At 51.0% G+C, this 16,945-nt stretch overlaps 1 protein-coding gene across 2 annotated transcripts; it reads left to right on the forward strand.

Moving 5' to 3' along the window:
- Window positions 1–34: 34 nt before the first annotated feature.
- LOC120982557 (chromatin target of PRMT1) lies at window positions 35–6,673 on the forward strand. Of its 2 annotated transcripts, XM_040412798.1 has the most exons (6): window positions 47–202; window positions 2,484–2,565; window positions 3,198–3,348; window positions 5,468–5,651; window positions 5,726–5,857; window positions 5,943–6,673. In XM_040412798.1, the coding sequence occupies exons 2-6, from the start codon at window positions 2,501–2,503 to the stop codon at window positions 6,143–6,145; spliced, it is 735 nt and encodes a 244-aa protein (XP_040268732.1). In that variant the 5' UTR covers window positions 47–202; window positions 2,484–2,500; the 3' UTR covers window positions 6,146–6,673. The 2 variants fall into 2 exon arrangements, 1 of the variants encoding a protein (XP_040268732.1); XR_005774941.1 differs by lacking the exons at window positions 5,726–5,857; window positions 5,943–6,673 and having other exon boundaries at window positions 35–202; window positions 3,198–3,684; window positions 5,468–5,587.
- The last annotated feature ends 10,272 nt before the right edge of the window (window positions 6,674–16,945 follow it).

Raw genomic sequence — 16,945 nt, forward strand, 5'->3', positions numbered from 1 at the left:
CGCTGACGACAAAGGCAGACGTGCTTTGAAGACGCCTCCATTTTGAGGCTGAGGGCTTGCAGTGCCTCCATTTTGTTGCTGTAGTTATTGTGGGGTCTTTCAGGGCGCAGTGTGAGTGCCGGTGACCCAGCAGCCCCCATCCACCTGACTCTTCTCATCCGGCACACAGAACAGGCCGCAGCGTCGGTTACAGGGACGGCAAGTAAGTGTCCTGGGAGATAGGAGGGGCCCCTGCCGGTGTAGTGCCAGGACATCTAGGGGCCCATGTGCTTTTTCTTGGGGACGTGTGACCTGGGATCTCTGGGTGTAGACTACTAGATGTAGAGGCCTAATATGGGAGGAGAGTGTGGGGTGTCAGTACAGTGGGGGGGCAGCAGCACTGTGGGGGTGTCAGTACAGGGGTGGGGGGGGGCAGGAGCAGTGTGGGGGTGTCAGTACAGGGGTGGGGGGGCAGGAGCACTGTGGGGGTGTCAGTACAGGGGTGGGGGGGCAGGAGCACTGTGGGGGTGTCAGTACAGGGGTGGGGGGCAGGAGCACTGTGGGGGTGTCAGTACAGGGGGGGGGGGGGGCAGGAGCAGTGTGGGGGTGTCAGTACAGGGGTGGGGGGGCAGCAGCACTGTGGGGGTGTCTGTACAGGGGGTGGGGGGGCAGGAGCACTGTGGGGGGTGTCAGTACAGGGGTGGGGGGGCAGGAGCACTGTGGGGGTGTCTGTACAGGGGGTGGGGGGCAGGAGCAGTGTGGGGGTGTCTGTACAGGGGTGGGGGGCAGGAGCACTGTGGGGGTGTCTGTACAGGGGGTGGGGGGCAGGAGCAGTGTGGGGGTGTCAGTACAGGGGTGGGGGGGGGGGGAGGCAGCACTGTGAGGGTGTCTGTACAGGGGGGGGGGGCAGGAGCACTGTGGGGGTGTCTGTACAGGGGGGGGGGCAGGAGCAGTGTGGGGGTGTCAGTACAGGGGGGGGGGGGGGAGGCAGGAGCACTGTGGGGGTGTCTGTACAGGGGGGGCAGGAGCACTGTGGGGGTGTCTGTACAGGGGTGGGGGGCAGGAGCACTGTGGGGGTGTCTGTACAGGGGGTGGGGGGCAGGAGCAGTGTGGGGGTGTCAGTACAGGGGGGAGGCAGCACTGTGAGGGTGTCTGTACAGGGGTGGGGGGCAGGAGCACTGTGGGGGTGTCAGTACAGTGGGGGGGGGCAGGAGCAGTGTGGGGGTGTCAGTACAGGGGTGGGGGGGGGGAGGCAGGAGCACTGTGGGGGTGTCTGTACAGGGGGGGCAGGAGCACTGTGGGGGTGTCTGTACAGGGGGGGCAGCAGCACTGTGGGGGTGTCTGTACAGGGGGTGGGGGGGCAGGAGCACTGTGGGGGGTGTCAGTACAGGGGTGGGGGGGCAGGAGCACTGTGGGGGTGTCTGTACAGGGGGGGGGGGGCAGGAGCAGTGTGGGGGTGTCTGTACAGGGGTGGGGGGCAGGAGCACTGTGGGGGTGTCTGTACAGGGGGTGGGGGGCAGGAGCAGTGTGGGGGTGTCAGTACAGGGGTGGGGGGGGGGGGGAGGCAGCACTGTGAGGGTGTCTGTACAGGGGTGGGGGGCAGGAGCACTGTGGGGGTGTCTGTACAGGGGGGGGGGCAGGAGCAGTGTGGGGGTGTCAGTACAGGGGGGGGGGGGGGGGGCAGGAGGACTGTGGGGGTGTCTGTACAGGGGGGGCAGGAGCACTGTGGGGGTGTCTGTACAGGGGTGGGGGGCAGGAGCACTGTGGGGGTGTCTGTACAGGGGGTGGGGGGCAGGAGCAGTGTGGGGGTGTCAGTACAGGGGTGGGGGGGGGGGGGGGAGGCAGCACTGTGGGGGTGTCTGTACAGGGGTGGGGGGCAGGAGCACTGTGGGGGTGTCAGTACAGTGGGGGGGGGCAGGAGCAGTGTGGGGGTGTCAGTACAGGGGTGGGGGGGGGGAGGCAGGAGCACTGTGGGGGTGTCTGTACAGGGGGGGCAGGAGCACTGTGGGGGTGTCTGTACAGGGGGGGCAGGAGCACTGTGGGGGTGTCTGTACAGGGGGGGCAGGAGCACTGTGGGGGTGTCTGTACAGGGGGGGCAGGAGCACTGTGGGGGTGTCTGTACAGGGGGGGCAGGAGCAGTGTGGGGGTGTCTGTACAGGGGGTGGGGGGCAGGAGCACTGTGGGGTGTCTGTACAGGGGGTGGGGGGGGGAGGCAGCACTGTGGGGGTGTCAGTACAGGGGTGGGGGGCAGGAGCACTGTGGGGGTGTCAGTACAGGGGTGGGGGGCAGGAGCACTGTGGGGGGTGTTAGTACAGGGGTGGGGGGGGGGCAGGAGCACTGTGGGGGTGTCAGTACAGGGGTGGGGGGGAGGCAGGAGCACTGTGGGGGTGTCAGTACAGGGGTGGGGGGCAGGAGCACTGTGGGGGGTGTTAGTGAGGGGCAGGAGCAGTGTGAGGCCATGTGGGGTGACTGTCCTCGGTCCTGACCTCCCCCTTGTCTTCCAGGTGGTCCAGGAGTAACGATGGCCTCTCCCTCAGCATCTAAAGTTGTACTTAAGAGCACCACCAAGCTGTCGCTGAACGAGCGGTGAGGAAGCTGCCCATCATCTGCGTAACATACCAAAATGTAGAGCGTGCCCCCTGGCGCTGTCCTTCCTGGCAGCCATGTTGCACTGTGTAGAGGAGTTTGTCAGTGGGGTGTGGTAATGCACAGTGATGGGGGCGCCCTCCCCCCTTCTTCCACCTGTTTATACATGGGTTCTGGCAGCAGCCTGGTAGCATGTTACCTGTGCTGCGTGACGCCCGCTGCTGTGTCCAAGGCTGGCGCACGCCTGTGTGGCCGGAGCTGTAAGAGGCCTGATGCGGGTCACACCCTTTGCCCGAAGCCCCTTTGGGGGTCTTGTAAGAGGCGTCTGCTCTGCCGTCTTCCTTCTGTCTCCTCCAGTCCTGTGTGTGTTCCCCCCCCCCCCCCCCCCCGCCTTGTAAGTCTTCCCCCTCCCCCGGCTCCCCTCTGCCCCCCGCTCTTTCTGCTTCGCACTGTGGGTTTCTCTGTTAGTGCTGTGCATATGTGGAAGTTGCGGAGGATAGATCATGGGCACACACATGCCAACCATATGGCTAAAGAAATAAACTGACAACTCCTCTGGGGGGCCTTGAGGTACGCGGTGGTGTCTGTTGAAACTTATTTAAACCCTCCCCCCATTTTGTTCGACCTTGAAGCTTTACTAACATGCTGAAGAACAAACACCCGATGCCAGTGAATGTCCGCGCCACGATGCAGCAGCAGAGCCTGGCCAGTGCCAGGAACAGAAGACTGGCGCAGCAGATGGAGAACAGGCCGTCTGTGCAAGCCGCTCTGAAGCTCAAGCAGGTGAGACTCCGCCTCCAGGCGGGCGTGGCTATGATTAGCGGGATCTCAGCAGCTGCTAGCCGCCATATTGGACTGACCATGTGCCATCCAGGTGACTATGTGGAGGGGTGCCGTCGGTGAATGAGGCCAGTTCTGCGGAGGAATACTTGCCTGATCCAGCCCCATTGTTCGCCAATGCTACGTCTGGTCCCTGCGTACCAACATCCACGTTGACTGCTCCTGCACCCCCTCCATATCATGTCACCCATTGGCATGGCGCAAGGGGCACTTACCACCACTGCATGTTGACACGCAGGGCAGTGAACGAGGAGCCCGATCCTGTGGTGTGTCGGAGAGGTAAGAAGTTGGGGTTGGTGGGGGTCTGAGCACTGAGACCCCCACTAGGATGAGGATAAAGCAGCACTCTAGTATCTCGGATAGAACCTGACTGGGGCCGTCTCCTGCAGCGAGGGGTGTGCGATGTGCGAGCAGTGATTTGTGGGGGTCTCTCTGCTCAGACGCCCACCAATCAAGACTTTTAATCTTTCTGAAAAATGTAAAACTCATTGACCCTTTATAGGGGCTTTATGAGAGGTTTTTGATTTATCTTTTGTTAACTGATGACCCATCCTCAGGAAAGGTCATCCGTATCTGATGAGTGGGGGTCCGACACTCGGGGCCTCCGCCTATCAGCTTTTTGAGGTGCTCATACCGCCAAGGCCTTCTCTCAGCTCGCCAGGCACAGCGCCGTCTATTGTGTAGTGGCCGTGCTTGGTATCGCAGCTCAGCCCTTTCACTTCAGTCAGGCTGAGCTGCTCCTAGGCCCCAGGGATCAGCAACCTTCGGCACTACAACTCCCAGCATGCATACGTGCTCGGCTGTTCTTCTTACTCACATAGAAGTGAATGAAGCACTCTGGAGTGCCGGAGGTTGCTGATCCCTGTCCTAGGCCACGTGACTAAGAAAAGCTGAGTGAAGGCCTTCTCAAACATCTGATCGGCGGGGATCCAAGATGTCGGACCCCCACTGATCAGTAAAACATTAGGAAAACCCCTTATATGTATGCTGCTTTCACTGGAGAGGGCTGCTTAAAAGACCTCCAAAGATGGAAAACCCCTTCAGGGCTTTACATACATTGATACAGTACCGCTTGCATTACTGTCGTACTTCACACTGCATGTGACTGTAACAAACCCTCAGCATTGGTCAGTGAAGAGGCATTTTCCTTTAAAGATTCGTCACAGAGAAAGCTGCGGTGGAACTCAAAGCATTAAAGGGGTTGTCCAGCCAACAATACCGATGACCTATCGTCATGGAGCGTCAAACAGCTGATTGGCGGGGGTGTTGGTGTCAGGCCCCCACCCATCAGATATTGATGACCTATCCTGACAGCTGGACAACCCCTTTAATCTTGTACTCATCAGGAGTGGTCATGTGATATTCCCAGTAGTGTTCAGAGCTGCATTCATAATTCTGCGTACGTACGACAATATGAACCCTGGCCCATAGGCCTCTGGGGCTATACACATGTGTCCGTGCCATGAAAAACATCTGGAGTTGGACCTGCAGAGTGCGGTTTAGATCCACAGCAAAAATACGTGAAATATACCGTGAATCCACCACAAAATCTGCAGCCATCTTTTTCCCAGTATGTGTGGGTGTACCGTTATCTCATCTTGGACATCAGTGGGTGCGGGACCGTTATCTCATCTTGGACATCAGTGGGTGCGGGACCCCTGAAGTGAGAGGAGAGCAGTTGCGCATGTGCGACGTGCTTTCCATTAATTTCTATAGGAGTTGTGTAAATAGCGGAGCCCGCCGCCCATTCTGGAGATGGTTGTGGTCCCACACCCATCTGACATTGGTGGAATAGCCTAGCTTAGTGGCCCTCTAAGTCCCAGATGAAACCACTCCATTAAAGGGGTGGCGAGACCATCTAACTGGTGAGATGGACCTTGTGCTGCTGCGGCTGGACTCGCCTGAGGGGTCCGTCCTCTGGAAGCCCTGTTAATTCTGCTGGATTTGTGCCGCCCCCCCGGTGTGATTGGAGGGGGGCAGTGGCCCGTAGCGCTGTAACATTACAATTGTCCTGTGTTTTCTGCCATTTCTTGTGAGTAATTTGTCTGATTTCTCCTGCTAGAGCTTAAAGCAGCGGCTCGGTAAGAGCAATATCCAGGCCCGGTTAGGGCGACCGATGGGAGGGCTTCAGCGAGGGGCCGGCGGAATGCGCGGAGCTGGGATGGGGCTCCGGGGGTCTCAGCGGGGAGTCATGCGCATTGGCCGGGGAGGCAGAGGAATGCAGCGGGGCGCCATGGTCATGCGAGGTGGGTCACGTCTCCATTTCCCAGTTCACTCCCTCTTGCCTGTTGTCCTCTTCTGAAGTAATGTCGTCTTCTAGGTCAAAACCTGCGAGGCCGAGGTGGTGCTATCAGGATGGGGCTGAGGAGAGGAGGCATGCGAGGTCGTGGAGGCCCCGGCCGGGGCCTCATGAGAGGAGGGGCGATGGGCCGAGGAGGAATGGGTGGACGAGGTCAGTGCCTACTATTGGGGGTCACACGTTCATCTCAGATTTCTCTTCCCATGTAGTTTTTTTGACTCTGTCCTTGTCTCCACAGGTCGCGGAGGGGTGATGGCTCGGGGCAGAGGAGGCTTCGGCAGAGGGAGAGGCCGCGGTAGAGGAAGAGGACCTACCCGGCCCACACTGACCAGAGAGCAGCTCGACAACCAGCTGGACGCCTACATGTCCAAGACGAAAGGTCACCTGGATGCAGAGCTGGACGCTTACATGGCTCAGGCCGATCCTGAATCCAATGACTGATATCAACAGCGTTTCTGTAAGGACCTGCGTTCTCCCACGCTCGGACTGGCACCGGCTCATCACCTCGGTTTAGAGGTCCTTTTACTTTTTGATACTTAGGACAACTTTGTTTCTTTCGGTTTGATATTTTATGAAATGTATGGAGGCGGCCATCGTGTGGTTCTTGCTGCTGGATCTCCACGCTTCTCCGTGCCCTATGTTTTTAGTGACATTTGGCCCAAGCCTGCATTTTGCAGGGTGCCCCATAATTCTGATGCGTCTCCATGACTAGGACTCGGCAGCAGCGGGCAGTTTGCCGGCTGCTTGATGTTACTGTGCAGCATTCATTAAACACTTTACAGTCTGAGGACACCTGACCTTGCCAATTACTCAGTGTTTGGGGGAGGGGGTTGAAGAGCAGCGGCGGGACCCCAAGTAGTTCCGTTGTAGATGGACTTGGCGGTATCTGATGGCTGATTGTCTACACCTGCAGCTGGATTCTAGGATCGGTCGTCCGGATCGGCAGGGGTCTGACTCCCAGCACCCCGGACAACCATTACGTTCAGATAGCTGATCGGCGGGGTGCCAGCAGTTGGGCCCCCACTGATTTGATACGGATAACCTATCCTGAGGAGAGGAAATAGGGGAAAGGCAGCAAAAAAAAAAGACCCACCCTTAAACGTGAGATTACAAAATAGGGGCACCAGAGGTGCTAACACTTGTCAGTTAGAGCCCCCCTTTAAGTAATGTCTGTAACAGTCCTCTTGGTGGTGAGCCCATTCTATAGATGCAGTGGGAGCTGTCACCGGTCTACCTGGACCCTTACCTTGTGTTAGAGGGATTGCCCAGGTTAGACTGGAACAGCAAAGTGTGGCCATGTTGCGATCGTCTGCAGATCCTGTGGCTCTAATGCTCTGAAATCCCCTCCGACTCCCTATTAGTCCCGCTGGCGTGGGCCCATGTTATGGGTGTCTGAATGCGGCCCGAGTTCACACGCAGCAGGTTTGTTGCAGTACCTCTGGATGGGGCTTTTAGAATCTTATGCTGCAGAAATGTTCTGCCTTGTCGTCCATATTCCTCCCCCTGCTGATCAGATTTCTGCCACCAGGTGGCGCCACTTCAGTGTGACTACAGCCATACGGAATACAAAGGTTTTACTACTTTTACACCATAAAATCCCTTAACATTTTTGCATTCTCACATCCCAGCCTGTACAATGTTTTTTTAGTGGGGTGATTGTGTTTTATTTTTTGAATTTTTATTTAATAAAACTATTTACTAGTCCAACAAGGAGACTTTTTTTTTAATAGTTTGCTGTCTAAAGTGAAGACAAATAAGTCACAGGGGCCTGATGAGATACACCCAAAATTATTAAAAGAGCTTAGTGGTGAGCTGGCAAAACCGTTAACAGATTTATTTAACCAATCATTAGTAACAGGAGTCGTCCCGGAAGATTGGAAATTGGCAAATGTCGTGCCCATTCACAAGAAAGGTAGTAGGGAGGAATCGAGCAACTATAGACCAGTGAGTCTGACATCAATAGTAGGCAAATTAATGGAAACCCTATTAAAGGATAGGATTGTGGAACATCTAAAATCCCATGGATTGCAAGATGAAAAACAACATGGGTTTACTTCAAGGAGATGATGTCAGACTAATCTTATAGATTTTTTTGACTGGGTGACTAAAATAATAGACGGTGGAGGTGCAGTAGACCTCGCTTATCTAGATTTTAGTAAGGCTTTTGACACTGTCCCACATAGAAGACTTATCAATAAACTGCAGTCATTGAGCATGGACTCCCATATTGTTGAGTGGATTAGGCAGTGGCTGAGTGACAGACAACAGAGGGTTGTAGTCAATGGAGAACATTCAAAACAAGGTCATGTTACCAGTGGGGTTCCACAGGGATCTGTACTGGGACCAATTTTGTTTAATATCTTCATAAGTGATATTGCAGAAGGCCTCGATGGTAAGGTTTGTCTTTTTGCTGATGACACAAAGATATGTAACAGGGTTGATGTTCCTGGAGGGAAACGCCAAATGGAAAAGGATTTAGGAAAACTAGAAGAATGGTCAGAACTCTGGCAACTGAAATTTAATGTGGATAAGTGCAAGATAATGCACCTGGGGCGTAAAAACCCAAGGGCAGAATATAGAATATTTGACACAGTCCTGACCGCAGTATCTGAGGAAAGGGATTTAGGAGTAATTATTTCAGAAGACTTAAAGGTAGGCAGACCATGTCCTAGAGCAGCAGGAGATGCTAGCAGAATGCTTGGATGTATAGGGAGAGGTATAAGCAGTAGAAAGAGTGAAGTGCTTATGCCGCTGTACAGAACACTGGTGAGACCTCATCTGGAGTATTGTGCGCAGTACTGGAGGCCATATCTCCAGAAGGATATAGATACTCTAGAGAGAGTTCAGAGAAGAGCTACTAAACTGGTCCATGGATTGCAGGATAAAACTTACCAGGAAAGGTTAAAGGACCTTAATATGTATAGCTTGGAAGAAAGAAGAGACAGAGGGGATATGATAGAAACTGCTAAATACATAAAGGGAATCAACTCGGTAAAAGAGGAGAGAAGATTTAAAAGAAGAAAAACTACCACAAGAGGACACAGTGTTAAATTAGAGGGGCAAAGGGTTAAAAGTAATATAAGGAAGTATTACTTTAGTGAGAGAGTAGTGGATGCATGGAATAGCCTTCCTGCAGAAGTGGTAGCTGCAAATACAGTGAAGGAGGTTAAGCATGCATGGGATAGGCATAAGGCTATCCTTCATATAAGATAGGGCCGGGGCTATCCATAGTATTCAGTATATTGGGCAGACTAGATGAGCCACATGGTTCTTATCTGCCGACACATTCTAGGCTTCTATGTAGACCTTTTGATTGCTTATGCACTGCAGAGAATTAGACTGTCACTAGGAGGCTGCGCCTTAGAGGTGGAAAACCCATATTGCTGGTCCTTAAGGGGTTAAAATGCCACCGATATTGTCCCTCTTGGGGCTTTTCAAAAGTTGGGAGATATGTAGCCGAGCCCAGCACTGATTGGATGATAGCAGACTGTAGGGACACGCCTCCTTTTGGTTACACCCAGGTGGATCGACAGAAATGGACTTTAGTCCTCTAGATAGACGTCACTATGTATCGTTCACAATGTCTCAAAAAATAGTGTTTTATTGGTTATTTAAAACATAACTTTTACTTATGAAATTAAGCCCAAAATATAGATATGATAAAATTGTCAGAGCGGCGATATAACAGGTCAATGTGCACGGCGGCACCCATTCAATAGATGAAAAAAGGTGCTCGGCGGCACCTATAATGAAACCCGTACTCCTACCGCTCTGTCGTCAACGTCCAGGATGCGTCCTGATGACACCAAAGTGAATGGCTCCAATCCGGACGCTCGGCTGCTAGGGACGGCGGGGTCCAAGACGACCCTAATATGACCCTATAGAGTGGTCTAAGGCTTGCCCTAATGACTAATTAGGGGTAGCGGCCTAACCACAGGGCACAGATGATGCCCGTACTTTGGCTGAGGAGCGTTATCTAGTACTCCCTCCAGCAGTCCACATAGTTTACAGACCATCGTATGGGTGTTATACCTGGTATCACCCCTTATAAGGACGAGTGCCCTGTGGTTAGGCTGCTACCCCTAATTAGTCATTAGGGCAAGCCTTAGACCACTCTATAGGGTCATATTAGGGTCGTCTTGGACCCCGCCGTCCCTAGCAGCCGAGCGTCCGGATTGGAGCCATTCACTTCGGTGTCATCAGGACGCATCCTGGACGTTGACGACAGAGCGGTAGGAGTACGGGTTTCATTATAGGTGCCGCCGTGCACATGGACCTGTTATATCACCGCTCTGACAATTTTATCATATCTATATTTTGGGCTTAATTTCATGAGTAAAAGTTATGTTGTAAATAGCCAATAAATCACTATTTTTTGAGCCATTACACCCAGATGGACCATTACTGAACATTGCTAGGAGTTGTATAACATCCAGCCTCTAGTCATGCACAATGCCAAAAGTGGTGTAGACCACGCCGCCACTGGACACGTCTTCTGTGTGGTGACCAATCGCACTTCTATATCCGATGAATGGCAGGACAATGTGGTGGTGGGTTCGGGGTTGGCCTCGGAATCTTAGTTCCAGTGAAGGACCTCATAAATGGTGTCCTGGATGAACCAATCCCTCCAAGATCATGTAGAAAGCCTGCCAAGCGGGGCTCCATATTTTAACCCTTTGGCGACCTCCAGGAGTCACTTTTAGGCCTCGCACACGACCGTATGGCTTTTTCAGTGTTTGCGGTCTGTTTTTCACAGATCCATTCTGTTTTTTGTTTCCATTTCTTTTCCGTATACAGTAATTACATAAAAAAATTGGGCTGGGCATAAAATTTTCAATAGTTGGTTCCGCAAAAATGGAACGGATATGGAAGACATACAGATGCATTTCCGTATGTGTTCCGTTTTTTTTTTTTTTTTTTTTTGCGGACCCATTGACTTGTATGAAGCCACTGAACGTGATTTGCGGGCAATAATAGGACATGTTCTATCTTTCAACGGAACGGAAATACAGAATGCATACGGAGTACATTCCCTCTTTTTTTTGCTGAACCATTGAAATGAACGGTTCCAAAACGGGGGAAAAATAATGGTCGTGTGCATGAGGCCTTATAAAGATGGTGCTCTCTTGCACAGCAGTTGTCATAGCCGCTGGGAACCAAAACGGATGTGTGCGATCGGCCTTGTGTGACCACAGGATTTGAGCGGTCTGGAAGCGGAAGCTGTGTGCTCCAGTAACTGTGTTCCTCAGGTGAGATCGGGGAAGTGGTTACATTACAGTAATAGCCTGAAGCCTCAAGCAGGCTTCGATAGCTATTATTAGACTATACCAATACAGGCCAGCAGGTGGCAGCACTGTATTGGTATATTGCAGAAATGGCCAACCTGTGGCTCTCCAGCTGTTGCAAAACTACAACTCCCAGCATGCCTAGACTGCTTACAGCTTTCAGCCTACAACAGGGCATGGTGGGAATTGTAGTTTTGCAATAGCTGGAGAGCCACAGGTTGGCCAGCCCTGGTATACTGTAAAGGGAGATTTCTGTGACCGCTGTATAGCCCTCCTAGAACACAATGGGCAAGCTAATGTTCGCCAGTTATAGTCACCCCCGTGACAAAAAAAAAGTTAATATAAAGTGTTCAAATCACCCTCTTTTTCCCCAAAAATCAAAATACATAACCAATTTAAAAAAAACAAGGGCATCGCCGGTTGCAAAAACACCCGTACTATTAATATACACTCACCTAAAGAATTATTAGTGCCCCCATACTAATACGGTGTTGGACCCCTTTTGCCTTCAGAACGGCCTTAATTCTACGTGGCATTGATTCCACAAGGTGCTGATAGCATTCTTTAGAAATGTTGGCCCATATTGATAGGATAGCATCTTGCAGTTGATGGAGATATGAGGGATGCACATCCAGGGCATGAAGCTCCCGTTCCACCACATCCCAAAGATGCTCTATTGGGTTGATATCTGGTGACTGTGGGGCCATTTTAGTCCAGTGAACTCATTGTCATGTTCAAGAAACCAATGTGAAATGATTGGAGCTTTGTGACATGGTGCATTATCCTGCTGGAAGTAGCCATCAGAGGATGGATACATGTTCTCATTCTGTTTACCCCAAATTCGGACTCTACCATTTGAATGTCTCAACAGAAATCGAGACTCATCAGACCAGGCAACATTTTTCCAGTCTTCAACAGTCCAATTTTGGTGAGCTCGTGCAAATTGTAGCCTCTTTTTCCTATTTGTAGTGGAGATGAGTGGTCCCCGGTGGGGTCTTCTGCTGTTGTAGCCCATCCGCCTCAAGGTTGTGCGTGTTGTGGCTTCACAAATGCTTTGCTGCAGACCTCGGTTGTAACGAGTGGTTATTTCAGCCAACGTTGCTCTTCTATCAGCTTGAATCAGTCGGCCCATTCTCCTCTGACCTCTAGCATCCACAAGGCATTTTTGCCCACAGGACGGCCGCACACTGGATGTTTTTCCCTTTTCACACCATTCTTTGTAAACCCTAGAAATGGTTGTGCGTGAAAATCCCAGTAACTGAGCAGATTGTGAAATACTCAGACCGGCCCGTCTGGCACCAACAACCATGCCACGCTCAAAATTGCTTAAATCACCTTTCTTTCCCATTCTGACATTCAGTTTGGAGTTCAGGAGATTGTCTTGACCAGGAGCACCCCCCTAAATGCATCAAAGCAACTGCCATGTAGAGTGCTATCACATTTGTATTTTCCGTTTGTATATGTATTTCGCCATAGTGATGTGCACCTACATACAGGTTGTGCTGACCCAATCCCCCACATTAATGTAATCGTACTGACCCGGAGAATGAAGGGAACGCTGTAAAAACACCCATAAAACTATAAAAAATGTGGTATCACTCTAATCGTACTGACCCAGAGAATGAAGAGAACAGGTCAGTTTTATCTCATAGGGAACGCTATAAAAACACCACTCATTAAACTATATAAATGTGGTATCACTGTAATCATACTGATCCGGAAAATAAAGAGAACAGCTCAGTTTTATCTCAGAGAACGCTGTAAAAACACCCATAAAACTATATAAATGTGGTATCACTGTAATCGTACTGACCGGAGAATGAAGGGAACAGGTCAGTTTTATCTCATAGGGAACGCTGTAAATACAAAACCCATAAAACTACACTGCTCAAAAAAATAAAGGGAACACAAAAATAACATCCTAGATCTGAATTAATTAAATATTCTTCTGAAATACTTTGTTCTTTACATAGTTGAATGTGCTGACAACAAAATCACACAAAAATTAAAAATGGAAATCAAATTTTTAACCCATGGAGGTCTGGATTTGGAGTCACACTCAAAATTAAAGTGGAAAAACACACTACAGGCTGATCCAACTTTGATGTAATGTCCTTAAAACAAGTCAAAATGAGGCTCAGTAGTGTGTGTGGCCTCCACGTGCCTGTATGACCTCCCTACAACGCCTGTGCATGCTCCTGATGAGGTGGCGGACGGTCTCCTGAGGGATCTCCTCCCAGACCTGGACTAAAGCATCTGCCAACTCCTGGACAGTCTGTGGTGCAACGTGACGTTGGTGGATAGAGCGAGACATGATGTCCCAGATGTGCTCAATTGGATTCAGGTCTGGGGAACGGGCGGGCCAGTACATAGCATCAATGCCTTCGTCTTGCAGGAACTGCTGACACACTCCAGCCACATGAGGTCTAGCATTGTCTTGCATTAGGAGGAACCCAGGGCCAACAGCACCAGCATATGGTCTCACAAGGGGTCTGAGGATCTCATCTCGGTACCTAATGTTAGCGCAATTCATGCGCTTCTCCTTCTTCTTTGTGTGGTGCCAAATCAATTAGAAGAATAAGTATGTGTACACCATACTGCTTTATAATGAGACCAGACACTCTAGGTGGTTTCATGAAAGCATCTTCTCATCTTCCCTGAGCCATGGTAGAAGAGGCAGGCGAGAGCCTTTTATTCACGGTACATTCACTTAAATAGCAGACATGACATCACAAAAGGGGTGTTCCTTAAGAAGAGACTATTGGCTCCTTAACCTGATAGGAGTGGTTTCAGCAACCTCAACTGAGTTTATAGGTGTATTTGAAAACTGTAATGTAATCCCCTCTTCACCTTCTCATACATATGGTTTGCGGCCATCTAGTGGACAGAAATGTGTACTACAGAATGTTCTAATTATATATGCATAAAATAATAAATCCTTCTCTCACAAATCCCTCCTATTGCGGGAAATAGACCAGAGGTGAACAGGCAAAGTGAGGTACTCTCCCAACGCCCTAAACAGCAAAGAGCTGGACTTTCCTTATTGCTTCACCAGGTCCCCTCAACTCCCTTTCGGGTTTGCCTTCACCTTGTCCTATTTACCCCGCAACCACCAACAAGGTTTTATTTACTTAAGGATGGAATAATCTTTGTCTTTGACAGGGGCACAGCACATATACATAGTGTGGGCATGGATGTATTATACATTTTCAAAAACAATTTTCCTAAAATGTAGAACTATATGACAGCCTGTTAAAACCAAATTCTAATAACATTGTCATCGCTGAACCAGTTCCCAAAACATTATTCTGGCCATGATATTAATTTCAGAATTTTTCCCATCAGTTCATTTGATAAAGTTCATCAGTTTCTTCAGATCCTTGGTGATCCTTCCATCAGTTTCTTCAGATCCTTGGTGATCCTTCCATCAGGGGCAGTGTTGTCCGGGATGTAGATGCAGCAGTTCCTGTAGACCCCTCCTTTTTCTGCTGTCAAGGACCAGTCGGTTCTGTAGAGTCATCACTGGAAAAGAGCTCAGTTGTTCCACCATTCCCTTAACAGCATCACAGATATAATTCACAAATCTCTGTTGATGACAATAGATATGTTAATCCAATCAACAAAAAAATAAAAAATTTATTTTTACTAATCATGGGAGTTAATGACTCAAATCCTGCAACTATCTGACTTTTTGCCTTAAATTAATCAGAAACTCTTCTACAGATTCCTATGGCATCCATGTATAAACGTGAGTCAAAGGATGTAGGGAGTGACCTCCTTATGGCAGTCGGGCTACCTCTGGCGAGCACATGGAGGGCTGTGCGGCCCTCCAAAGAAATGCCACCCCACACCATTACTGACCCAATGCCAAACCGGTCATGCTGGAGGATGTTGCAGGCAGCAGAACGTTCTCCACGGCGTCTCCAGACTCTGTCACGTCTGTCCCATGTGCTCAGTGTGAACCTGCTTTCATCTGTGAAGAGCACAGGGCGCCAGTGGCGAATTTGCCAATCTTGGTGTTCTCTGGTAAATGACAAACGTCCTGCACGGTGTTGGGCTGTAAGCACAACCACCACCTGTGGACGTCGGGCCCTCATGGAGTCTGTTTCTGACCGTTTGAGCAGACACATGCACATTTGTGGCCTGCTGGAGGTCATTTTGCAGGGCTCTGGCAGTGCTCCTCCTGTTCCTCCTTGCACAAAGGCAGAGGTAGCGGTCCTGCTGCTAGGGTGTTGCCCTCCTACGGCCTCCTCCACGTCTCCTGATGTACTGGCCTGTCTCCTGGTAGCGCCTCCATGCTCTGGACACTACGCTGACAAACCTTCTTGATACAGCTCGCATTGATGTGCCATCCTGGATAAGCTGCACTACCTGAGACACTTGTGTGGGTTGTAGACTCCGTCTCATGCTACCACTAGAGTGAAAGCACCGCCAGCATTCAAAAGTGACCAAAACATCAGCCAGGAAGCATAGGAACTGAGAAGTGGTCTGTGGTCACCACCTGCAGAACCACTCCTTTATTGGGGGTGTCTTGCTAATTGCCTATAATTTCCACCTGTTGTCTATCCCATTTGCACAACAGCATGTGAAATTGATTGTCACTCAGTGTTGCTTCCGAAGTGGACAGTTTGATGTCACAGAAGTGGGATTGACTTGGAGATACATTGTGTTGGTTAAGTGTTCCCTTTATTATTTTGAGCAGTGTATATAAATGTGGTATCACTGTAATCGTACTGAGCGGAGAATGAGGAGAACAGGACAGTTTTATCTCATAGGGGACGCTGTAAAAACCCCAGGAAACTATAACTGTATAAGTGTTTTCCGCGCTCCACTACATCATATGCACTATCACAGAGTAGTGCCATCAGAAAGTACAACTTGTCCTGCAAAAAACAAATTATGCGAATGGAAAAATAAAAAAGTCATGGCCCTGGGCAGGCAGGGAGTCAAAAATGAAAACGGAAAATCACCAGGTCCTCTAAGGCCGCTTTCACACGGGCAAGAATTCAGCGCGGGTGCAATGCGTGAGGTGAACGCACTGAATCCGGACCCATTCACTTCTATGGGGATGTGCACATGAGCGGTGATTTTCACGCATCACTTGTGCGTTGCGTGAAAACCGCAGCGTGTCCTATAATTATTTAGCCTTTTTCACACAAATCCACATGGCACCCCCATAGAACTGCCTATACTTGTCCGCAATTCTGCGGAACGGGTGCCCGCCCATTCATTCTCTATGGCAGGCGCGCTCAACCTGCGGCCCTCCAGCTGTTGTAAAACTACCACTCCCATCATTCCCGGACATCCTACAGAAGGGCATGGTGGGAGTTGTAGTTTTACAACAGCTGGGAGGCCGCAGGTTGAGCGTCCCTGCTCTATGGGGACGGAACGAATGCAGAGCGCGCGCCATGTGCTGTCCGCGGCTCCGGAATAAAATAGAACATGTCCTAGTCTTGTCCGCCATTGCGGGGTGACGGCCGGGTGTGCTGCGGATCCACGTGTGAACGGACCCTTGGGTGTAGGATGGGAGGTGATGAGGCCCCGGAGGGGGAGGGGGTCCCATACTTCTCTCCCATCACAGAGACTGTTCCAGAACGCACCGCCGCCGTGTGACCGAGGCTCTACCGTCCCCGTCGGACCCGCAGTCGGGATTTCAGCACATGAAGCCATGTATATACCATGACTTGGGGTCACACTGATACACTGCACCAAAATTACAGTTGTAAAAGGCCAAGCCACACTCAGCGACCAGGAAGCCCCAGAAAACGCAACTGACACTATTTTGTGAGCGGAAATCCGAGGTGATATAATCTGCGGCCAGCAGCCACTACCCCTCCCAGCAGACACTCCCCCGGACAGTGGGGGTTGTAGTCCCTCCCCCGGACAGTGGGGGTTGTAGTCCCGGCCCCAGACACAACACGCGCCGCCGGTCCACCTCACTAAAGTAAACAAGCGC

This window comes from Bufo bufo, chromosome 11, assembly GCF_905171765.1.
Source record: "Bufo bufo chromosome 11, aBufBuf1.1, whole genome shotgun sequence".
NCBI classification, from domain to species: Eukaryota; Metazoa; Chordata; class Amphibia; order Anura; family Bufonidae; genus Bufo; species Bufo bufo.

Bases quoted from the DNA above. Each gene is read 5' to 3' on its own strand.
- LOC120982557 (XM_040412798.1), top strand. From the start codon at position 2,501: ATGGCCTCTCCCTCAGCATCTAAAGTTGTACTTAAGAGCACCACCAAG. The intron at 3,349-5,467 runs GTGAGACTCCGC...TTCTCCTGCTAG, and splicing joins CCGCTCTGAAGCTCAAGCAG to AGCTTAAAGCAGCGGCTCGG. The intron at 5,858-5,942 runs GTCAGTGCCTAC...TTGTCTCCACAG, and splicing joins AGGAGGAATGGGTGGACGAG to GTCGCGGAGGGGTGATGGCT.